General features: G+C 34.6%; 1 protein-coding gene and 1 long non-coding RNA gene across 3 annotated transcripts in view; both read left to right on the forward strand.

The window, feature by feature from the left end:
* The window catches only part of LOC125657480 (uncharacterized), an 80068-nt gene that overhangs the window by 13907 nt on the left and 42406 nt on the right, over nucleotides 1-23755 (forward strand). Inside the window, exon 7 of the mRNA XM_056147811.1 lies at nucleotides 23138-23422. Coding sequence (XP_056003786.1) covers nucleotides 23138-23422 — 285 coding nt within the window. The remainder of the gene's footprint in view (nucleotides 1-23137; nucleotides 23423-23755) is intronic.
* LOC125666285 (uncharacterized) lies at nucleotides 2035-17169 on the forward strand. Of its 2 annotated transcripts, XR_008798146.1 has the most exons (6): nucleotides 2035-2165; nucleotides 3414-3491; nucleotides 7155-7208; nucleotides 12068-12121; nucleotides 13133-13276; nucleotides 17122-17169. It is a non-coding gene; the product is annotated as an uncharacterized LOC125666285 (long non-coding RNA). The 2 variants fall into 2 exon arrangements; XR_008798147.1 differs by lacking the exons at nucleotides 2035-2165; nucleotides 3414-3491 and adding an exon at nucleotides 4960-5338.

Here is a 23755-nt window from a genome sequence, read left to right on the forward strand (position 1 = left end):
TCCAGGGGTCCGTGTTTGCCCAACTACCTTTTTGTATTGCTTATAGGAGTTATGAGATTGATCACTGTTCATTATCTTCGCCTTTCATACGTATGTGTGTGCGTTTATGGTAAAACGCTAGAACAAACACAAGTATATAAATAGAATGAAATTCAAATTCCCAATGAAAAGGTGAATTTAGTTAGGTTACACTGCTACTCAAATTAGGGGTCCGTGTTTGCACAACTATCTATTTTGTATTGCTTATAGGAGTTATGAGATTGATCACTGTTCGTTATCGTCACCTTGCATACATATAATCACTAAGCTTAAAGACCCATCTCATGACCGTACGGTCAGTGAAAATGTAGGCGGAGCTTAATCTAAACAGATGTTATTTACCTGGAGTGGCCAGGGTCTACCAAGGTGTTAATTGCCATATCCCATGGCACATATACACAGGACCTGTCTAATGTAGGGACCTCTGCAGAGTTTCTTTGGCCATGCGGCCATAGTGTTTGAATAATGGTTGTATTCCTAAGGGTAGCTGACACACATTAATATTATACACCTCTCTCTCTCTCTCTCTCTCTCTCTCTCTCTCTCTCTCTCTCTCTTACTCTCAGTCATTGACTCAATGAATAATTTCTGTTATAAATATAGAGGTGTCATAAATTGATGACATAAATTATTTCAATAAGTTACAAGTTTTATGAATTAGTGTGCAAATTATTGTCTGATTTCTGATTGTGTAATTTATAATACATGTATATAGAGGGGAGAAAATTACAATTATATTGAAATTACATTGTTCAGGGGTCTTTTAAAAAACAATTGAATTACCAGAAAATAGCAGAACTTTGTGGACAGGTCAATGTTATCAAAACCAAGGTATACTGGGCTTCCTCAAGATCTAAAGAATGTCTGTAGGTACTGGCTGTTATTGTTATCAAAACACCTCTCTGGGGTAGCCCCTGACCACAGTGTTTGCAGATGTCACTCCACCTGAGATCTATTGTTAAATGTTTGATTGACAAGCAGTTTAAAATTTGGGGGTGTTAAATGAAAATTGGGTCTTTAAAGTATAAATGAACTTTAAAATAGCATTTAAATTGCAGCTAAAGACAAAGATATCAGAACCTGTAAAACTGTTTCTCGAAATTATAACGTTTTGGACAGTTGAGGTCTTCTACGTGAATGAATTGTGTACGTGAAAAGCACAAGAAAAGTCAAGCTCACACAGGAACCTGCATTGTTTCATAATTCAGATAAATATCAAAATGTAGACCCTACGCAAGTTAAATCAACATAACACAGCAAATTTGACTTTAACATAAAATGCAGATGCAAGTTAATGGTCATCGCACTAAAATCAAGCGTGAGAATATGATTATAAAACAACACAAACAATGAACAATTGATTCATCCATTCAAAACCCGACACATTTGTCCATTCCACTTTTCCCAGGTAAAAGCAGTGACGAAAGTCTCCATAAAATGACATGGTGTGAGCTTTCCGTTTTCTTTTTGTTCCATGATAGGGGTTTGTTGGCGACATTTAGTTTTGCTGTGGTCGATAAATTTTGTGATATACTACAAATATATATATATATATATATATATATATATATATATATATATATATATACATACCTATTATAAGACTTCAGCGGACGCAAAATATTTATAGACCAGCGTTAGGCAGACGTAAAAATTAGGCTGACGTTTTTAAGTCTGCCCAATTTTCTACTTGTAAAATGAAATTATGTACTTAACTTTTGAGTATAATGTGTTTTCTTTCCTTAAATTTAGAATCTAAACTGTACATTTCGGGCAAAAAGATTTCATTTTATTCATAAAAGTGTAAATTCTAGAGTTGTTAAAAACTAGCGTGTATTATTTTTGCAATATACGTTTCACGACTTGTGTAGACATTTTTCAAATTGGCATCAAAAACGAAAGCGGAAATATATTTAAATTTCGTTTGATTTTTTCCTTATTCTGAACCACTAAGTGTCAGATTATTTAGATTATTATTTTTAAAAATGGTATTTAAAAATTTTGAATTTTCCAACACCGTGATTTTTTTGTTGCGTTCTGTTTTGCTGTCATGTTACGGAAATGAACTTCGGGAATCTTCGGAGACACCCGGAAAGGATCCAGCGTCTGCGAAGATGTTGTCACGTGTAAGTAAATTTTTCTTATTTTGGTTTCAAAAATGATTTCAAGGCACATTTCTCGCAAATAATATATTGTTAGGTTTTAGGCTATTACAATTTCCCCCACGAGTACGAGTAACCGGGCTGCGTTTGTTTTCTTCAGTGGGCAACGAAAGAGGGGTCTACCGTCTCCGAGTCTCGTCACGCCATGACACACGACTAGGACAATATTTGTCGTTTACTATGTTTTAGCATTGATATAAAGATTTTCTAGGATATAGAGAATCCCGAAAATGTGTCGTCATTATGCCCTACATTTAGCGACACAATGCAGGAGACGACGTGCAGTTTTCAATGCAATGTGCATTGTCCTTATTTTGATTGTGTACGTATTTCATCTCAGGAACCGGTAGTTTTGTCTGCAATAATAATAGTAGGGTCTATAGTATACCACCCCATTATGTTCCCTACTATTATTACTACAGACAAAATGACTGGTTCCTGTCATAGGCGCCTCTTTCGAAGATATTGCACTATTGTAAACAATGGAGGAAATTCGAAAGATATAACTACATGTATTTCTCACCAATTTATTTTGTCCCTTTTTACGTTTTTCATTTTCATGTTTTAGGAATCTTAGCTAAATGTGTCATTACCACATAATACTAATTTATCCACGTTTTAAAAATATCTTGTCCAACTGATTCAATATTGAATCGCCTAAATGGTTCCTGTGACTGCATATGCTTTTCTATGACTTTCTACTGAAATATTTAGTTCTTGATAATTTCTTCTGTGATATAGCTGTGGAAAAATTGTTTAATTCTGGGACATAAAAATTGATGTATCTCTTGCCAAACGTGCCAATTACATGATATCTGTCATCTTTTTCATAACTCCTGTGGAAAACCGGGTTAGAATAGGTCCTCAGTACCCCTTGCTTGTCGTAAGAGTTGACTAAATGGGTCTTTCAGACAAGTCTGCAAAAACAGAGGTGTCACAGCAGGTGTGGCACGTTAAAGCTCAAAGGCCGTAAGCACCAAGCATAGGCCTTTAAATACTACAGCCCTTTACCGGCAATGGTGATGCATGTCTCCATATGAGTGAAAAATTCTTGAGAGGGGCATTAAACAATATACAATTAATCTTCAAGGAGTAGGAGTAATTATTGCTCTTAGAGATTTATGAAATAAAACAAATCGTGTAATAAGAATTTATGACATTTTTTTTTCTGCATCCAAAATGAATGCATGTACACATTTTTTATTGTTTTAGAGGAGGAAAGTGTCGATTGGGTTAAGACTGATCTGTACAAAAGTGGCTTTTCTGTTGGACACATTTCAAAATACAATGGTAAGCATATTGAGTTCCTATAATTGATAATAGATAGTAAATGATTAAAATATACCATTCTGATTTATTTTAACACTGGGTACATGCATGGGTTTTTAGTGAATGATATAATAAATTATATATTTATTCTAGAGTGATACAAAATGCAATCAAAACATGATCTATAATAATCTATCTATTGATTATATTATGGATATCATGAACTATTTAGTATTGTTATAATAAATTACCTAGATTTAGAAAAAAGTGTAGAAATATGGGTTGCATTAAAATGCACTCTAAATCCAATGGAGATGTAGGGTTAATTAGACTAGAGTTCTAAGGGTTTAATGGTCCACTGATTTGTTTATTTTATCTACTTTAAATCCCTGTTGAACTAGAAAGGTTTTCAAATATTTGAAACGATGTCACGATGGTTTTTTGTGTGTGCCTTTTAACTTCCTTGTAAACATGGTAAAATGACTTTTCATATACTGTAAGGGTCGACCTGTGATCATTTACATTTTGATTAATCATATACTGTCGATTTGAAACAAATTGCAGAAGAAATATGAATTAGCATCTCAAATTACATTAGGAACATCCTGAGGTATAGATATGTGCATGTAACCATCCCAAAACCATTGTGTCCATGACTGTTCAAAATCTGCCTTTAAAAAATTTCATGTGCAATCTTTGAAATATTGGATCAGATAACTGATGCTATCACAATCATATGAAATGATGAACTGTTTTAATTTTTTCTTGTTATAATTAAAATTCAAAGAAAATTTATCTGTTTTTAAAGATTTTCTTTTCATGAATTAAATGGATTCATTTAAAAAAAAAAAAGGCACATTTCATTTCTTAATTTGCTATACTATTTCTTGAAGCTTATTATTGTTTACATATTATGTTGGATAAACATAGTAAAGGAAAGTAGAAAGATTTCAGCAACATTTGAATAAAAACTGTAGGAGTAGATAAAAATGTTTAAAAAAGATCTTCCATAATTTGTGATTGGTTTTTATCCAACAAGTTGTTTGTTTTTATTTTTTGTCCTTCTGAAGGCTTCAGGATAGAAAACACATGTACAATATCCAGCAGCAGTCAATCGGGCTGCTCACCGATGGCCTGATAGCCCAGTTGGTAAAGGGCGATAACTCCTATGCTGGAATTCCTCTACTGTGTGTCTATTATACAAAGATTCCCCTAATATCAACTAACAGTTTATACATACCATATTCGTCCTATTGAGCACCCTGGGTGCTTAGAAAATTGGAGGGGGGGGGTGGTTATTTAGTACTCTATGCTGAAATATTCCCATTAAATATACACATAAATTTTATTTCATTTCTTCTAACACTAATAATTAATCCATTCTTGTCTACATTAAAATATAAAGTAGTAGCTATTACTTTCAATTTCACTTGAAACCGTTTGTGTCATAGACTAATACCACGTACGATTGACTAAACTTTCGGTTTCACTTTCGCAGCACAACTATGGCCGAGTATGAATATAGTTTAGGAAACTTCATGTTTACAGAGATATCTATAATCTGGGATCCATTCCAGGGAGAAACTCTTAAAAAATAGAAATCAACAATCCTATGCATAAATATGCGATTGCTGTTTTAAAGGACGGTGCAGTAGTTGGACACGTGCCTCGAAAAATAAGTAAAGTTGTAGCATTCTTTTTAACAACATTGGAGGGGGGGGGGGCTTTGAAATGCATTGTAAATTGAAACTATCACTACTCCTAAGATACCGGTATTGGTGAACTAGAGATACCATGTATTATGAAATTCAGTGCGGAACCAAGAGATTGCTAGAAAGATTAAAAACAAAAACTCTGTTATCAGAAAGGTGAGTAGTACTGTATTTCAAAGGGGGGGGGGCTTAATTTTTGAGAGTTGAAAAAAGGCCCGGGGGTGGTTTAGGGGTGGTAGGGGCACTCAATAGGTCAAATATTTATAAATAAACTGTTTTTCTATACTGTTGACATTACAAATTTGTTATTTTAACACATTTTTCTCATGTTTTATTACTCTGCTTTACGAAAATGTGTGGGTTTTTTTATGTTGACCTATACTTCTGTTCTTATATGTTTGACATCTTAAAAAAGGTGGCAACACATACATTTGCTTTGGTTATTAATAAAATCAAACTATACCGAGTGGAAATTAATACAGTGTTTCCACTTTCAACCATTAATATTGATAAGTCGCATAAGGGTAGAGCTACCTTGAATCTGCATAAATGGTATTAAACATGCAGTATGCAGGTATACATTCCACTGATTTCTTGTTCCGTGTTCAGGTTGTGATTGCTGACTTTATCTTTTCCTAGTGTGTGTTTTACATAAAATCTTGTCTAAAGTATGCATGTACTTGCAGAAAAATTAATTTTTAAAAAACACCGTTTTATAATAGTTAACAAACACACACATGTACATAGCCGGGCCTCCAAAAATGGAAAATACAGATGCTTGGATATGTTTTGGTAGATGATTGAAATGGAATTCACAAATAAAATGTTGATAAATTTAAAAAAAATTATTGACTAAGAAAAAGTGACAATGTTGAAAGTACTAAGGGCACAAACAGCATGCTGTGTACATGTGTGTGTACAAATGTATATTGTCCTCCTAAGAGGGGTAACATATATACGTGTAAAATAAAATGGAGAATATGACATGGAGACAAAGACAAAAAGGACTTTAAATCTTGTGTGTTTTGGGGGATTGTAGCCAAAACTCTTGCATATCATTGCAACATTACTGTGTTAAAACCTGTAGTATGCATTATATACAAGTTAGCTGCAATAATGTAGCCCTCTCTGATTTTTTTTTGTTTTGTTTTAGGGAGAGGGCTACAACTCCTTAGGATCTCCGTAATGGTGCAAATGCAGGAGTGATTAACTCCCGCAACATTTGCGCTCATTCTAAACATTTCCTGACTTTCTTTAAGTAAATAAAATGATATTCTATGTTTCTTAGTCAATATATAAATTTACAACCTGCAACTTAAGATTTGTGAGGCTCTATTCTACCGTTTTCAACAATTTCGATAAATTCCAATTTCTCGATTCATATTTGTGCGCCATGTTTGATGTACTGAAGTTTCAACTTCCGATTGTTAAGTCATTTGCATATGCCATATAAGGTAGTATTTACATCAATGGACAAGTATGGAGGCGAAAGCTATTTCGTCGGCATTGAAAAGGTTTGAATTTAATATCAAGTTAAAAACCGAACAGTAGAGTGTAAATTCTTTCTGCAACAATATGATTTTCCTTTCTTTGACGAAGTGGCTCGAGTAACTACATTTTCGCACTGATTGTCAATTTAGGTTTTTCATTAGATACACCTACGAGATCTCGCGATAACAAGCATGGCGGAGCAAACGAAGAATTTTGCATGCTGTACATTATATTTAATGAAAAACACCTTTATTAGACATGCCCGAGCACAAAGTTGGTACTCCTTTTGGTGTAAACAACATTTGGGACTAAGACACATAGTTTATTATTGGTTATTCATAAAATTATTTTGCACCATTACGGAGATCCTATGGAATTGTAGCCCTATCCCGAAAACGTCAGAATAAAAAAAAATTGGATAGGGCTACATTATTGCAGCTATGTACAAGTATGTGTTTGATTTGTAAAATTTTGTCTCTAGGAGGAACAATCCTGCACATCATTTGTGGAAACGGAAGAATTAGAGGCAGAACAGGTAGGGAACATAATTAAGGTCTTCCGTAGCAACGGAAGACCTTCTACTTATTGTGCTGGTTAAGATTATTCTTATTATTCTTTTTTTTTCCTAGACGCTAACTTTAAAGCTTCATATCTCGCTCATTCCTCAACCGATTTTGCTCAAATTTTCAGCTTTAATACATTTTACTAAAGACTTTCAAAATACTTTTAAACATTTTGGATATTCTCTTCCGCTTGCGAGTTATTTCCCTTTTAGTGAAATTTTAGGGGCTTTGGTTTCCAGATAAAGGCTCCGAGACTATAATAATTGGAGCAGAGAAAACACTGAATTGGTAAAGTAGAAGCATTGTAGTTGTGCACATCATATTTTGTTTTTTGATTTCGCCATTTAAAATGGCGATAGAGAGGGGTAAAAAATCAGGACGCCTGAAAGAGCGAAAATTTGCACATAATTTCCTTTGTATCTTTTAAACTAAAATATTTTGTTAAGACATGTAAAATAAAAGTTGTGTAGAATTTCAAGAGCTTTTATTTGACACCAGTAAAAAGGGGCTGGCCCCTTAAATTAGGGATCTACGGCCCCTAAACCTTTTCGCTTCATAGCTCAAAAACGGCAAAGAATTCGATATGGCTTCCGATGGAAAAGTTGTTCTTTAACATCTTATTTATCTCATGAAATTGTTATTTTGTTCGAATCTTGTGTTATATTAGAGTAAAAAGCTATACCCGTAAACAAGTAGCCATTTTCATTTGGCAAGTGAGCGAGAACTCTTCATGCGTATAACTGAAATAAACTTGCTAAAAATAACATACCTGACTACAATAGATACTAATATTCATTTTAAATAAGGTTTTTAACATGCTCTGTGGTTCAAATACAAATTATTTAGTGATACATTTCTCTTTTTCTTTCGTTTTAACATAAACAAACCTTCAACAACAACAAAAGGAGAGAGATAAATTATCTTTTATTTGTTTCATATTAGAATTAAAATAAGTAATATACATAAAAATAAAACGTTCAAACGTAGAATAAATCATGGTCAATAACTGCAAGCTGTTTACATTCTTCACGGTCAGCGTTGTTTATACAGTTATGTAACCCAACTCTCGCCTCGCTCGCAGGTGGCCAGAGTGACAAGCTTGCATAATCAAAACAAAAACATCGAAGCTAAATCGGCTTTCGTCCATCGTATAAATAAACACATCAACTACTGGAAAATTATGTTTGAAATCATTTTGAATCCTTTTACATTATATCATACTTAATTAACAATTATATTATGTTTTATTTCAATTATAAAGTAATTGTAAAGATGCTACCGCAAACATTTCGAGTTAGTGATCAATGGACCTCATAATATTTGTGTCAAGTTATACATACATTTAAAAAAACCTACACAATTTTCCTGATTATTTATCGGGTTGTCATTTTCCTCACAATAAGTTTACGGTAAGGGTATGTGACGTTTCTAATTGTCAGAAAAAATCGTACTAAATAAAATGAAGTAGTTTTAAGTTTTATTAACTTATAATTGTCTGCATACAGAAGGATTTATTTGTCGGTTCATTTCATTTCATCTAAATACAATCATGCGTGCAAGTAGATGCGGTTTTTATAAGTGAAATGAAAAAGGCAAGAGCGCCCCAAATATATATATACATCTCAAGCGTCTTATTGTGTTTAATTTTGGAGATTCATCACATGTGGACAAACAATCTGTGATTTAACTCTACTTTAGCCAGTTGATACACAAGCTTTCTGCATTCTCTACAAAGTGAAAAAAATGGATCCTTTTTGTAAGCATAACAAATAATTTATAAACTTTATTTTTTAAATCACGGGTTCTTATCATGATTATACCAACTCTAAACATGTATAGAAAATCATCAGAAATCCACATCGAATCAGTCTCATTTCATTCAGTCATTAACTGCAAGCATTTTACATACACACCGGGGTTTGTTCTTGCTTACAATTACGTAACCCATGGCTCGATTGCCCGAGTTCGGAGCCATCGCATGTGTACCAGCGATCAGCGGCAATACATGTACACACAGAAACATTACCGTTTTAATGTAATTTGCAAACACAACGATTTACAGAAAATTATGTTTTTAATAAAATCGGATTTTTCAAATGATTGGTGGAAGGACAGGAAGTTCCAGTTCCCACCCTCCAATATTTTTGCCAACATATGCTTGACAGTATACAATACAGATCGTTAATTTACGGTCATGCCCTTTCCAGGCATGTAAAACCCGGGGGGGGGGGGCAGGAAACCTAACGTTTTACTGTTAATTTAATATGAAAATGGTCATTGGAAGGCCTGTTGCCCCCCCCCCCCCCCCCCACTTTTGTAGTTTCAAGGAGATCGGCTATAAATCTAACCGAACTATAAACAAACGCTTCGATTAAATAAGATGAAAATAACGTAAGCTGCAAATATAGTACAAACCATCATTCCACACTTTCAAAGCAAATTACTAATTATGCAGTACTTTCTTCTAAATAATCACCCATAGAAAATTAGAGTAAATTTGACAATATGTATAATAAATTAAATCATTGAGAAACTAACACCATTAATAACAGATATGGGAATGTGTTTTATAGAAAAAGTAACAAAGTGTTTGAAAGCAATCAATAAATATTTAATGCATGAGTTATCATGAACTCGTGCTGTATGGACACCAGTCCCCCCCCCCTTCCGAAAAAACAACATACAAACAAACATAAGGAAAAAAACTCGATTTTGTTTACTTTGTTTGGCGCCGCGGGAGCATTTTCAATGTGATTTGAAACATTCTATTGGTCAAGTCGGATTTTATGCTCTTATAAAGGATCAAAATATTTATATACTGGAGCTGCTGACAATTTACTATACCTGCAATGTTTCAGTACAATGAATTGACGATAAGTTTTTATATCAAATAATGAATAACTATTGATTTATCAGGGTGCAGAGTTTGTGAGACAAGTTCTGATTTAGGTTCTACCCTTCCTTTAGGACAAAATGATATATAATATGAATTATACATCTTATAAATACAACCTCAACACCACATATAAATGTATACGATTTGTAACAAAATTCTGTAATAGATATGAACACTAATAAATAAAACAAGAGTTTAGAAAATCGAAATTGACAAACGTCAGTTCATGACTTTCTAGTCACAGGCATGGGTGAAAGGAGGATGCACAGCAAGTTGAAGTCCCTACTACCCACTAATTTTGCCAATATACGCTTTACAAAAGAATACAAAAGCCTAAATTTACGACCGTGCCCTCTCAATCTGCATTATGCACAACCCCCTATATTTCTGCCTACAAACTGCTACGCGGGCTTCGAGACTTAAGCCCCTAACCGCAGCGTAGAAACCCAAAGATATCGACATTTTCAAAGATCAGTAAAGACGCAAAAAATCTGAAATAAATCATAAAATCACGAGGGTGAACTCAAAGAAAAAAAAACAACCAAGCAGGATAAGGTGCTTTGACTCGACGCATCGAAGTATGGTCTGAAACAAACCAATATTAGTCCTCTTTCTGACCACTGTTCCCTGTTCTGTATCTGTGGATGCTTTGGGAAAGCAGGATAACCATTTTTGTCGGGGGAGGGGGGATGATGTTACATATATCTAAGGATGAAAAACATCATTTACAATTTTCAGCATTTTATCGGTCCAAAAACAGGTTGCATTTCAATGGAAAACCGTCACCGTTATTGCCCATTGCACCTTGGTGAAAAGCAATGTTTTTATGATATCCACATCATAAAACACTACTTTTCATAAAACCTTCCCATTAATATCTGACAATCTAACAAAAGAGACTGTCTCTTCGAGCCGGAAGAACAGATAGCAATATTACCGAACACTAATTATAGTTCCAGCAAACAAAGTTTAAGATATCAACAAGTCCGCTTATCCGTGCAAATGTGCCCAGACCGTAACTTTTAAAAATACACCGTAAGCTCAATCTTCACATAAAGATTATTAATGACAATAACATAAATAATCTTGATGTAAGGTCATTTGCACCATTTCTAAAGGTCTAAAAGTTAAAAATTGATTAGAGTCTTAATAGATCTAACTAATGGCAAATTTTAATTAATACTGAAAGAAAAGTTTCCATATGATCAAAGAAAGTGTCCTGGCCTTGACCCATGCTCATATTGTCAAGTTCACTTTTTTTGAAAATACAAACCCTGTCCTGACCATATGCTGTAATGAAGAAACATTTAGATTTCATACTTACAACAGATTTTCATGTTAATTGAGGCTGCATTAGGACCTGACCCAAGGACATATGGTCAAGTTCAAGGTTTTTATGTCACACAGCTCCGACGGAAGACCTCTCGTTGCTTTGCAACGAGCTTTGCTCTAGTTTTTATCTAAGATTATACCTCACCATCACATTGCAACAGTCTCTTTGAAATCAATCAGAAGTGACAATTGGGGATCAATGACAAGTCTACCTAAAGTAGAAAATGTATATACATGTATATATGCATATATATTATAAGCATGTATGTTTTGGAAGATGAAAAATATGGCATTGAAAAAATAGGTTGATGATATTAAGAAAGTGGTCTGTAATTGTATGTGTGCAAGTGTATATTGTCCTCCTAAGTGGGGTAACATATATACATACAAAATAAAATGAGGTCCTCCTAAGAGAAGTAACATATAAGATAAAGTGGAGAATATGACACAGAGACAAAAACTAAAATAACTTTTGATTAAATCTTGTATGTTTTAGGAGATTGTAGCCAAGGCTCTTGCTTATCATTGTAACATTACTGTGTTAAAACCTGTATAATGCATTATGTACATGTATGTGTTTGATGTGTAAAATTTTGTTTCTAGGAGGAACAATCATGAACATCATTAGTTGAAATGGAAGAGTGAGAGGCAGAACAGGTAGGGAACATAATTTACATCTAAGGTTATATATCACATATCACCATTACATCACAACAGACTGCTTGAAATGAAATATTTTAAAAATTAAAAAAATCAAGGAAAATAACCATATAAAGTTCAAAGACTAATTCAAGTTATCAATCCCCTCCCAGTTTATAAAACGAAAGTGGATTTTAGGTTTCCTCTCTGTCCGTCTCTCTGTCAATCAGTCTGTCCCATTGGTTTTCCAGATATTTTTGCATAATGCTTGCGAGAATTCATTGAAACTTGTAGTGCAGTAACTACAGATTGAGTTCAAGTTTCATATCGTTTGATGCATAAGTGTGAAAGAAATTAATTTTTATATTGTTATGTCTTTGTATTGATCAAGATTGGGATGTGTTCCAATGGAAAGGCTGTGAAAGTAGGACATCTGAATAGATCGAGGCTGGGGTTGCGTAAATAATCTTTTAATTAATTCCACATTTCAAATTCATTAATCGCAAAAGGAAAATATCAATAACTAGTGATCCTAATTGTTCACGAACAATTAGAGGGCTTCCCACCTTCTACCGGTTTTTCAGTAGTGTTCAAATGGTAAACAGTTTGATTTGGATAGAAAAGAAATTCAAATTTGCCGCCTTGAGTGTTGAAGTGTTGGAGATTGAGGCCTTGGTTTCGCACGATAGTACCGGTCAAATATTTGAAAAAAAGAGGTGTGGGTGTTGGATAGTCGGCACATATTGGGTAAAAGTGTAATAGGACTTGTGCAGGTGTTTGGGGGTGACTTTAGACCTGTTAGATATGATATTTGGAGGTGTAAAGAAACCGGAAGTGACATTTTCAGAGATTACACATGTAGTGCTGACACTCTGCTCATGCATGCTGGGACTATGAGCCTCATGTTGAGAAGATGGTAGGAGTCTGTGCACTGGATTTTACCATGTGTGTTATGGATTGTGGAATTTGATATACAGTTTGTAATTGCTCATCCTATGTGTTCTAATTCACGGAGACAATGTCTTTCAGTCATTTCACCCAAGGAGGCATGCATATGGATTTAGGCTGTGAAAAAGAACCCCAAACAAAATGGCGGCTGGTGAATTAGATAAAGTTTCTGAGTGTAGGATCTGAACGGAGAATAGGAATACTGCATCCCATCTGACCCTGCAGGTAAGTGTTTATTTGTTTACAATGACAGTCGGGATGGAATGTCAAGGAGTTCAATTGTTGAGTAAAGTTGCATCATCATTATCATAAAAAAAAACAACTTAACTTAGTCTTTATGTTGATGCAGGCAGACATTAATGGAATCTGGCACATGTTTTTTCATGAATGCAAATGGAAATATTTGATTTACAAGACAGTCAAGAAATGGAGAAAATGGGTGTAGGTCAGATGTGTATGTGTAGGTCAGATTAGCTAGAATCCTGTTGTTGGGCATGTGACCGGTCAAAATGGTGTAAACAGCTGATCTAACATACAGATCACTTGAAGGGTTGGGGATTTCTTCCTTTGGGACGATAGGCGTGATGTGTGGGTTTGCCTTGCTCGTGGAGACTGGCCCCTTGATGTGTGGCCTTGACCTTTGACCTTGACCCACTTTCAAGGTCAAACCTAGAAAACTACATGAGAGGGAAAGATTGACCTTGACCTCATTTTGAAGGTCAGAGAGGTCACGGGGCTTCGCACAAGTGGTCCCGCGTCTCTATCTAGATCCGTGAAAAAGTTGTGGGCTCGAATGACAACGTCAGAGACTTTCGGGGCGAGAACTGTGCTTCAGGGTTCTCGGTTTCCCTGTGTCAACTTCTCTGTGGGGGAGTGTTTTATTGTGAATTCGTCGGCGAAGGTCTCGCGTCTCCACGACTTTCGGTCTAGTAGGAGTAGCGATAACAGGGTTTTCGATGCGAGTCGCCGACATTCACAGTGTGGTCAAAGTTTTAGAGTTGTTATTCATGATATCGAGACCAATCGAGAATTCCTTGCTGACCCATGTGATATTTCGATGCTATCTGAAGAGGGAAAGAGAGTATAAAAAGTGCCATTTTCTCGCCATTCTGGATTACCTTTGACCCTTGACCTACTTTTCAAGGTCAAGGTCACACAACCCATTCCAGTGTGTTCCGTCTCTCTACGACGAATACTTTAGGAGTCGTCAATTGTTTAGGTAGAAATCGCGAAACATAACGGGGCATTAACTCCTTTTAACGGTCAGCTAATCCCTTCATTTAAAGTTCTTCGATTCTACTAATTGACCTGTAAAGGTTTCATCCTCCTATCATTTACGGTTAAAAAGTAGTAGCGATGACAATGATTTCTGCCAAAGGTCAGATAACTCTGTAAGGGGTCAAAGTTCCATGACGCAAGTTGAAATGTATTCGTTTCTCAAGAAGTGCTATATCATGAACTTTAAAGTTTTTGATAAGTCTGAAGACGAAAAAAAATGTTGATGGTAGGAAAATAATAAACAGAACAATAAGAATAGGACTTTCCACAGATAGGTGGAAAGCCTTAAAAATATGAATGAAATCTGTTAATCACACAAGTATTTTTCTATACTCGGTGAGAGAGGTCTGACAATTATAGAGTTTTGAATAAGATTATTTTATTCCTTAAAAAAAACTATATGAGACAACTGTATGAACTGTGAAAGATCAAACTATTATACTAATATTCAATACTGGTATTAAACATGGTAACATGTAGGGGTGCAACGATATGCTTGCCTCATGATACGATACGTTGTATGATACAGACTTGACAATACAATACGTATCACGATACTTTTAACATGCTACAAGTGTATCAATATGAATGATAACTAATGAACAATGACACTGGTTTGGTATCATTTAATTGCACCTTACTGTTAGAACTGCATGTCCAAAATGCTCCTGTATTTGGGATTAATGGTTCACAGGGTGAGAAATAATTCACTGGCACCAATTTTTTCCATTTCCGGAAACCATCTTTATTTGGACAGGGTGTATTATGGTAACCATCGTCCATTTGTCTGTCCAGACCTTTTGGGCAAGATACATACTGAACCGTAACATCTAGGATTTTGCAACTTGGTACATTTGATCACCATAATGAGAGGAAGATGCCTAACATTTTTCAAGGTCAGAAATCAAAGTTTGAGATCGTAGTATCACTAAGTAGGAAAACTTTGTGGGCAGGATACAGACCAAACCATAAACTCCAGGATATTGCAACTTAGTACATTCGATCACCATGATGAGAAGAAGATGTCTATTGTTTTTCAAGGTCAAGTTCACAGTATCATTTAGTAGGAAAACCTTGTAGGCAGTATACAAACTGAACTGTTGGGGCTAAGACTGTCAAACTTGGTACACATACACCTTTTGCCAAGTGGAGAATGTCGATTGTTTCTCAAGATCAAAGGTCAAGATAGTAGTAGCAGGATAAAGACTGAACCATTAGAGCTGGTACCATCAAACTTGGTACACATACACCGTATGCCAAATGAAAATATTACATAGAGAGTACATGATTGACCTGTTTTTATGATGCAAAGAAAGTATGTCACACCCTGACATTGATTGTTGATACTACTTGAAGCCATGTTCTACAAATCATAATGTAAGGAAACACCTTATATTAGCTTTTCACGGGCATATTATGAACCATTGGTGGTACTCTTGTTACAACATACATGTAATCTTAAAGCCAAATTGGACAGTTCAAATTAATCCAGATAGAGAATACCAAAATGCGGTATAGTGTAAAATATCGTGAATCGAACCGTTGCATAATATTACAGTGATAGACCGTGTCTTGGTTAATGGTTGAACCCTTTGTGACATGATACCAATGTATTTAGTCACAGTTCAAGGGAGGGGGGGGGGTGTATTCTTCTGTTCATGAGTTCAAATCAATCTAGCCTTACATTTCCAGTACTATTCACCGCTACTATATCAAGTGACCAGCTAATGAATCGATCTTTGTTGCATGTACTAATAACAAACTTTAATATTGTTTGTGATAATTTAATGCAATCTCAGGAAAACGGGGGGGGGGGGTTAGATCATTTCATAACGGTTGGTTGTTATAACTCAAGAAAATCTTATAAAGTAAATATCCATACAAGTGCATACGGTGTAGGAAATAGACTTTTTCTTTTGTGTTTATCTCTGCTACCAAACATCAGAAATTTAATCCAATAACTCATTGTGTCGCCTGCGTTACGCAGTGGCGACATATAGGGATCACTATCCGTCATCTTGCGTCGTCCTGCGTCGTCGTCTGGCGTCGTCGTCGTCACAAAAATTTCTGTCACAGTTTCTCAAGAACCACATGGGGCAACTCCCTGATATTTGGCACAGAGCATCACTGTGGCCAACTGTATTGTGTAAGACATTTTCGAATCTGTCGCTTATCAACTTCCTATTTGCCGGGACTTAGAATTTTTTACAACAAAAAAAATTCTGTCACAGTTTTCTCAAGAACGACATGGGGCAACTCCCTGATATTTGGCACAGAGCATCATTGTGGCCAACTGTATTGTGTAAGACATTTTCGAATCTGTCGCTTATCAACTTCCTGTTTAGTGACAAAAACCATTTCAATAATTTACTTTTTCAACATTATACGTGATATATTACATATAGAATGAACTAGAAGGCGACACATGTCTTCCGGGGAAGACTTAATACTGCGTGTTTTAGTACAAGGACATTCACTTGCAACATTCTGAAAAATAATTTTTAAACCAGGCATATATTTTTATATCAGAAATGAGTTGTCTTTAGCCATCACTAATTTGTGTATAAGAGTTTCCCAAGTGACGTATAATTTTCGTAACTTCTTTTTCTGAAGAGTTCCAAAATTTTCTAGTTCTGATATCCCATATTTACCTTTTAATAACATACATGTATAGATTATGTAATGTAGTTATATCAATTCAGATTTCGGGAAAGTCATCTTTTTGAAAGTGCTAAGGATATTGTACAGACACTTAGGTGTGATAAATGTAGTACATGTATATAATATTACAGGAAGAAAGACCTCTGGCAAAGACAAGAACAAAGGAGGGAGAACATTTCTGGAAATTTATGAAATCTTCAGTGTGTTTGGATACAGGAGCTATGATATCCATCCATTCTGGTTGCCTCGGGATCGATTCTTGTGAATATAGAAAATATCCATCCATTCTGGTTGCCTCGGGATCGATTCTTGTGAATATAGAAAATTGGAAATTCAAATGTTGGTTATTTTACACTTTAAAAATGCTTACTGCTTAGTCCAATATCTTGATAAATCTAGTCTTTTGTGATTTTGCAGGCAAATTAAATCTCCAACACATGTATACATTTTTGATAAATTACCCCAAGGACCCTATATTTTTTCAAAAGCAATATATATCTGAAGTAAATAAATCATTTTTGTTGGGTCACACAATGAATAGAAATGACAGATGTAGTGCTTATATCATGGAATTTCTGTAAACAGATGATATTTTTTCCACAGGTTTTAGCTCACCTGAGCCAAAAGCTCAAGTAAGCTTTTCTGATCAAAATTTGTCCGTTGTCTGTCGTCGTCGTAAACTTTTCACGTTTTCGACTTCTTCTCAAGAACCGCTGGCCAATTTCAACCAAATTTGTCACAAAGCATCCTTGGGTGAACGACTTTCAAGTTTGTTCAAATTAAGGGCCACGTCCCATTCAAAGGGAAGATAATCACAAAAATAGGGTGGGGTCATTTAAAAATCTTCTTGTCAAGAAGCACTGGACCAGAAAAGCTGAAATTTACATGAAAGCTTCCTGATATAGTGCAGATTCAAGTTTGTTCAAATCATGGCCCCCGGGGATTGGATGGGGCCACAATAGGGGATTAAAGTTTTACATACTGATATATAGGATAAATCTTTAAAATTCTTCTTCTCAAGAACTACTGAGCCAGAAAAGCTGAGATTTACATGAAAGCTATCTGACATAATGCAAATTCAAGATTGTTCAAATCATGGCCCCTGGGGTATGATGGGGTTGTAATTGGGGATCAAAGTTTTACATGCAAATATATAGGAAAAATGTTTAAAATTGTTCTTCTTAAGAACCACTGGGCCAGAAAAGCTTAGATTTACATGAAAGCTTCCTGACATAATGCAGATTCAAGTTTGTTCAAATCATGGCCCCTGGGGGTATGATGGGGCCACGTTAGGGGATCAAAGTTTTACATACGAATATATAAGGAAAATATTCTTCTCAAGAACCACTGAGCCAGAAAAGCTGAGATTTACATGAAAGCTCTCCGAGATATATTTCAGATTTCAGTTTGTTAAAATCATGGCCCCCAGGGTAGGATGGGGTCACAAGGGGGATCAAGTTTTACTTACAAATATATAAGGAAAATCTTTAAATATGAGCTAAGGTGACTCAGGTGAGTGATGTGGCCCTTGGGCCTCTTGTTTAAAGCCTTTCATAATTACCAAATTTAAAAATTGGTCTGAAACTGGAAGGTACAAACGAATCCATTACCATTTTGAATATTCATAACCTAGTATGTTCTGTTGACATGTTTTGTTTAGAATTTTGTTCAGAGAAATGTAGTTCAAATGATCATAAAATATACACTGTCATTGGCTTTGGTATACATATAAAAGGTAAATCCTGGTTTACCATGTTCATAATATATGCCATGCAATAGAACTAAGTGCTCTGTTGTTTAAACTGTGTATTGTTATAGGATTTTTGTTTAGTGTTTATGACTATCTCATGTGAGCATTACTGCCTATGATATTTTCTCTTTAAATATAATTGTTTTGAAAATATGTTGATAAATGACCACTACAGTTGATTCATATGTATATTATCTGAGTTCAGAATGTTCTCTTGTGTTTTGTCTTATTGAGATGATATATTGTGCTCTTTGACTTAATGATGCTGCTTTAAGGCATAATTGTTGGACCTATAGTGTATTCATTTTCAAATGTATTGAAATATAATTTTTGACAATAATGAGGCAATGCTATACTTGCTAGGGTAGTAATGCACCAGTAATTCAAATGTACATTGATGTCTTACCCGAATGTTTTTATTTGGTTACAATTTTGGTTTTTGATAAGAATTTTAGGTCATATAGGTAATCTCTGGTGACCTGTCTTCTGAATAAATTCAGGTAACAATTGAACATTTTGTAAGAAAAACGTATGCATAGTCAGGTAGAGGAGGAAGGCCTTTACTAAAAATGTAGATGTCGTAATCCATGGGGTAGGGTTTCTGACTCTGGGGTAAGACCAAACTTGGTATACATAGTGCATATGTGTTAAAGGCATAGGATCTATCTTTTATCTCAAAAATGACTTCACAATATTTTGCAAGAAGAACTCCAAAAAACAAATTTGTAGTATTAATTATGAGTTATCTATAGCTGCAGCACTTTGAAATTTAAGTCATTTTGACGTTTTAGCCCTATTTAAAAATTTTGTCAGGAGGACACTATATTAAACTGGTACCCCGCTGATTGTTGGCTACAAACAAACATAAGAGATGTGAAATCAACAGGGTACCAATTTAGGCAAATGAGAACAGGGAATTATTTTGTAATTACTATCGTTATCCAATGTGTTTGTAAACATTCTGAAGAACTTTGTGTGATTTTCTAGTTAATATGATCTTAAATTTCGCCACCTTTTTGGAACATGCAACATTTCACCAATATCTTAGACCCTATGCCTTTAAGGTTATTCCATCTCTGTAGAATTATAGGTTCAATCTTATATTTGATTAATGATTATCTTAGTAACAAATAAAAATGATAAGTATGTTGCAGCATTGATAAAAAGATTTATCAATTAGCACGCATATACCTGTTATTGATGTCAGAAAATTACAATTGTCATTAAATACATTTCATTATCACAAAAACTTGTTAAAACGATATACATGTAATGGTATTCATAACAATTTCATGAAACTGTTTCTTAAAAAAAATATACAATATGTTTGTGAAAAGTAAAAGATATCTATGCATAAAAAATTGATAAATAATTTAATGAAAAAGGAGTTATTACCCTTGGATTCGGTATTTCGAAACTCATATGTGACTTTTGAAATATCTTATGGTTAACAAGATGTTTTACAATAACTATTGAAAAAGACTTCAACAAAATTTATGTTCCCATCATGCATAAATCTTATCAAATCATTGACTTTGCGAAATCTTATGACATCACAGGAAAGTGGAACTACGTTACACAATTATAAAATATCTTTTTAGCTCACTTGAGCTGAAAGATCAAGTGAGCTTTTCTGATCGCTTTTTATCGGTCGTCTGTCTGTCTGTCTGTTAAACATTTACATTTTCAACTTCTTCTCCAAAACCACTGGGCCAATTTTAACCAATGTTGGCACAATTCATCCTTGGGTGAAGGGGAATCAAAATTGTTCAAATGAGGGCCAACCCCCTTATCCAAGGGGAGATAATAGCAAATCAGTAAAAACAGACTGAATTTTTTTTAAAATCTTCTCCTCCAGAACCAGTAAGCCAATTTCATTCAAACTTAATGCAAATCATCCTTAGTTGAAGGGAATTCAAAATTGTTCAAATTAAGGGCCAGGTTTTCTTCAAAGGGGAGATAATCACAAAAGTGTAAAAATAGGGTGGGGTCATTTAAAAATCTTCTTCTCATGAACCACTGTGCCAGTATAGTTCAAATTTACATGGAAGCTTCCTGACATAATGCAGATTCAAGTTGTTCATGTCATGGCCCCCAGGGATCGGGTGGGGCCACAATAGGGGAAACCATATTTTATATGTGTTTATATAGGAAAAATCTTTTAAAATCTTCTTCTCAAGAACTATTGAGCCAGAAGAGTTCAACTTTACATGGAAGCTTCCTGACATAATGCAGATTCAAATTTCTTCATATCATGGCCGCTGGGGGTCGGGTGGGGCCACACTAGGGGAAACCACATTTTATATGTATTTATATAGGAAAAATCTTCTTCTCAAGAACCATTGAGCCAGAAGAGTTCAAATTTACATCGAAGTTTCCTGACATAGTTCAGATTCAAGTTTGAAGCTTTATGACATAGTTCAAAGTTTGTTGAAATCATGGCCCCCGGGGTGTCAGGTTTTGCCACAATAAGGGAAACCGTATTTCCTATGTGTAAATATATGATAACTCAGGTGAGCGGTGTGGCCCATGGGCCTCTTGTTTAAAGGTTGATATTAACATGAAACTAAATTAATATGTGGTAGTCCTTAACCAAAATTGTAAAATACATGATTTCCTGGACAAGGGTTTAGTTTCCAGGATAAGGCCAAGATTATAGTAGCAACTATTGTCTTTATTGTGATATGGTAAATAACTAAATGCATGCTTATTAGAAGTAGAACAGGATATACCAAAGTGGTGATTTACACAACCCCAGGGTTTTGACTGTACACAGGTCCAAAGTAGTCATATTATTTAATGTTGTATATATAACGTCTCCTTATTAGGGAAATATTCTCGAGAGGGACGTTAAACAATACACAATCAATCATCTGGACTGTATAGACACTTTCGGGGCATTTAAGTTTTATGTACACATCTTGTTTTATTCTGTTTTGTATGTTAGGATTTAATTTAGGTATGCAGAACAGGAATTTTTCTCAAGATTTCATAATCCTTGGGACTAGTGATACTTTTAATTAATTCTCATGTACCCAATAAGGCCTGTGGGCCTTTTATTTCATGAAATGCATTAAATTCTGATTGATATGTCTTTTGTAATTTTTCATGAAATGGATGAAAATCCTGTATGTTTTATTAATATTTGACCAGCAACCATACTTGAAAATGATTTGTGTGACATGCCAGTTTTTGTCGCAAAGTAACAATTATATAATGAATAAATTTCATGTGAAAGTTAGCTTTTAAATTGTCTTTTATGTACTGTTTTGAAAGTAATTATTTTGTATAACAGTATTCGTGTACAGTGCAGATGGTGGTTATTTAAATGAATGCGAATAACATGATCAAAGTTAATTAATATTGCTATGGATAATTTGTTGGACTCTGTAAAGATTATAAATTAGTCAAAATTGCTGCAGAAAAGCTGGTTGAATAGATAAAGAGATTTATCAGAGGCAAATGTTCTACAACTTTTTGTGGAAATTGAATGGATATGCATTGTCAGGTATAATTTCAGTGATAGCAAACTTGAATAATTAAATCGTATTCCAAGATAGGTTGTCCCAAAAAACAGTAGCCACACAAAGATTATAAATGTTTGGAAAATTGACCGGTATTTCATCTGTGTTGGAAATTAATCGCATGCAGTTTTTGCATAATTGTAGTTTAAATGCCGTCTCTCTAAAGTCTTCAGCTGATTTGGAAAATACTGTCCACCTTCTGGTGGAATTGTATAAATTTATATGAATATACAATGTCTGCCCAAGGCCTACTGCGCATATAAAATATATTGTCTACCTTACGATGGAATTGTATAAAATTATATACAATGTCTGCCTACGGATATCTGAAAACTTAGGCAGACATCATAAATTGTATATCTTTCATTCTTGGTATATTATCTTTAATTGATTTGAAAATTACAAATAGGGTGATAGCTAAACAAAATGATCGAATGCATGATGAAAAATATTGAAGTTTAAACATGGACTATATATGTCTGCCTAAGTATGATTTTATGGATGTGCCTGCCTAATGCTGAAAGCAGATATATATATATATATATATATATATATATATATATATATATATATATATATATTTGAATGACATCCGTGACTATAGCAGTAAGATTTGTTTCATTGTATGCAAGGTGAAGATAACGAATAGTGATCAATTTCATAACTCCTATAAGTAATACAAATAGATAGTTAGTCAAACACGGACTCCTGGACACATCAGGTGCCTAGGAAGAGCAAGCATCCCCTGTATCTTATTTTAAAGTAATATCCTTAAAGCCCTGCTGGTACATAAATCACTATACTAAAGAAAGCGCTATAACAGAATATGAACATTTTACTTTTACCAGTATTGAGATTTGATTTTTATTATAGGTCCTCCAAATATCTCTAACAGCCAGGAAACTAACATTCAGAATCGTTCAGTGACATTGGTTTGCGAAATATTCCTGTATAAACATTCCCCTCCCATGGTGGAAGTCTTTTGGATGAAAAATAATAACGTCTTAGATATCGTAGGAAGTGGAGGGAAGCTAGCAGGAGGTAGCATTGGTGATCCGTCTCTGGTCATCAACAATGTCAACGAATTTGATGCAGGATCGTATCAGTGTAAAGCCTCCAACGCTGTAGGATCCACTCTTGGCAACGTCATTGTATTAGGTAATCAAACTTTCTACCGATCAATGTTTAAAATACATTAGTTGAAGAAGACAAACCTAGTCTATACAACACCAGGATACAAATTCTATGACTGTGTATATTACCCATCAGCTACTCTTTAAACCACCACGGGTTATGAATGATCAAGCCATCAGTTCTTTAAACTTGACTCACTAACAAAGGAATAGGTATTGTCAACATCAGCAACATTCTTTGTCATACAAAGTGCTCATTCTTGTAATCCATCATATTTCAAGTATACATTCTGTATTTCCTGCAAATGTACTTCGGCTTTCGCATAGAGTAACGGTTAGTTGTAATATTTCCATTTAT

The sequence above is a fragment of the Ostrea edulis genome, chromosome 8, assembly GCF_947568905.1.
Source record: "Ostrea edulis chromosome 8, xbOstEdul1.1, whole genome shotgun sequence".
Taxonomy (NCBI): Eukaryota; Metazoa; Mollusca; class Bivalvia; order Ostreida; family Ostreidae; genus Ostrea; species Ostrea edulis.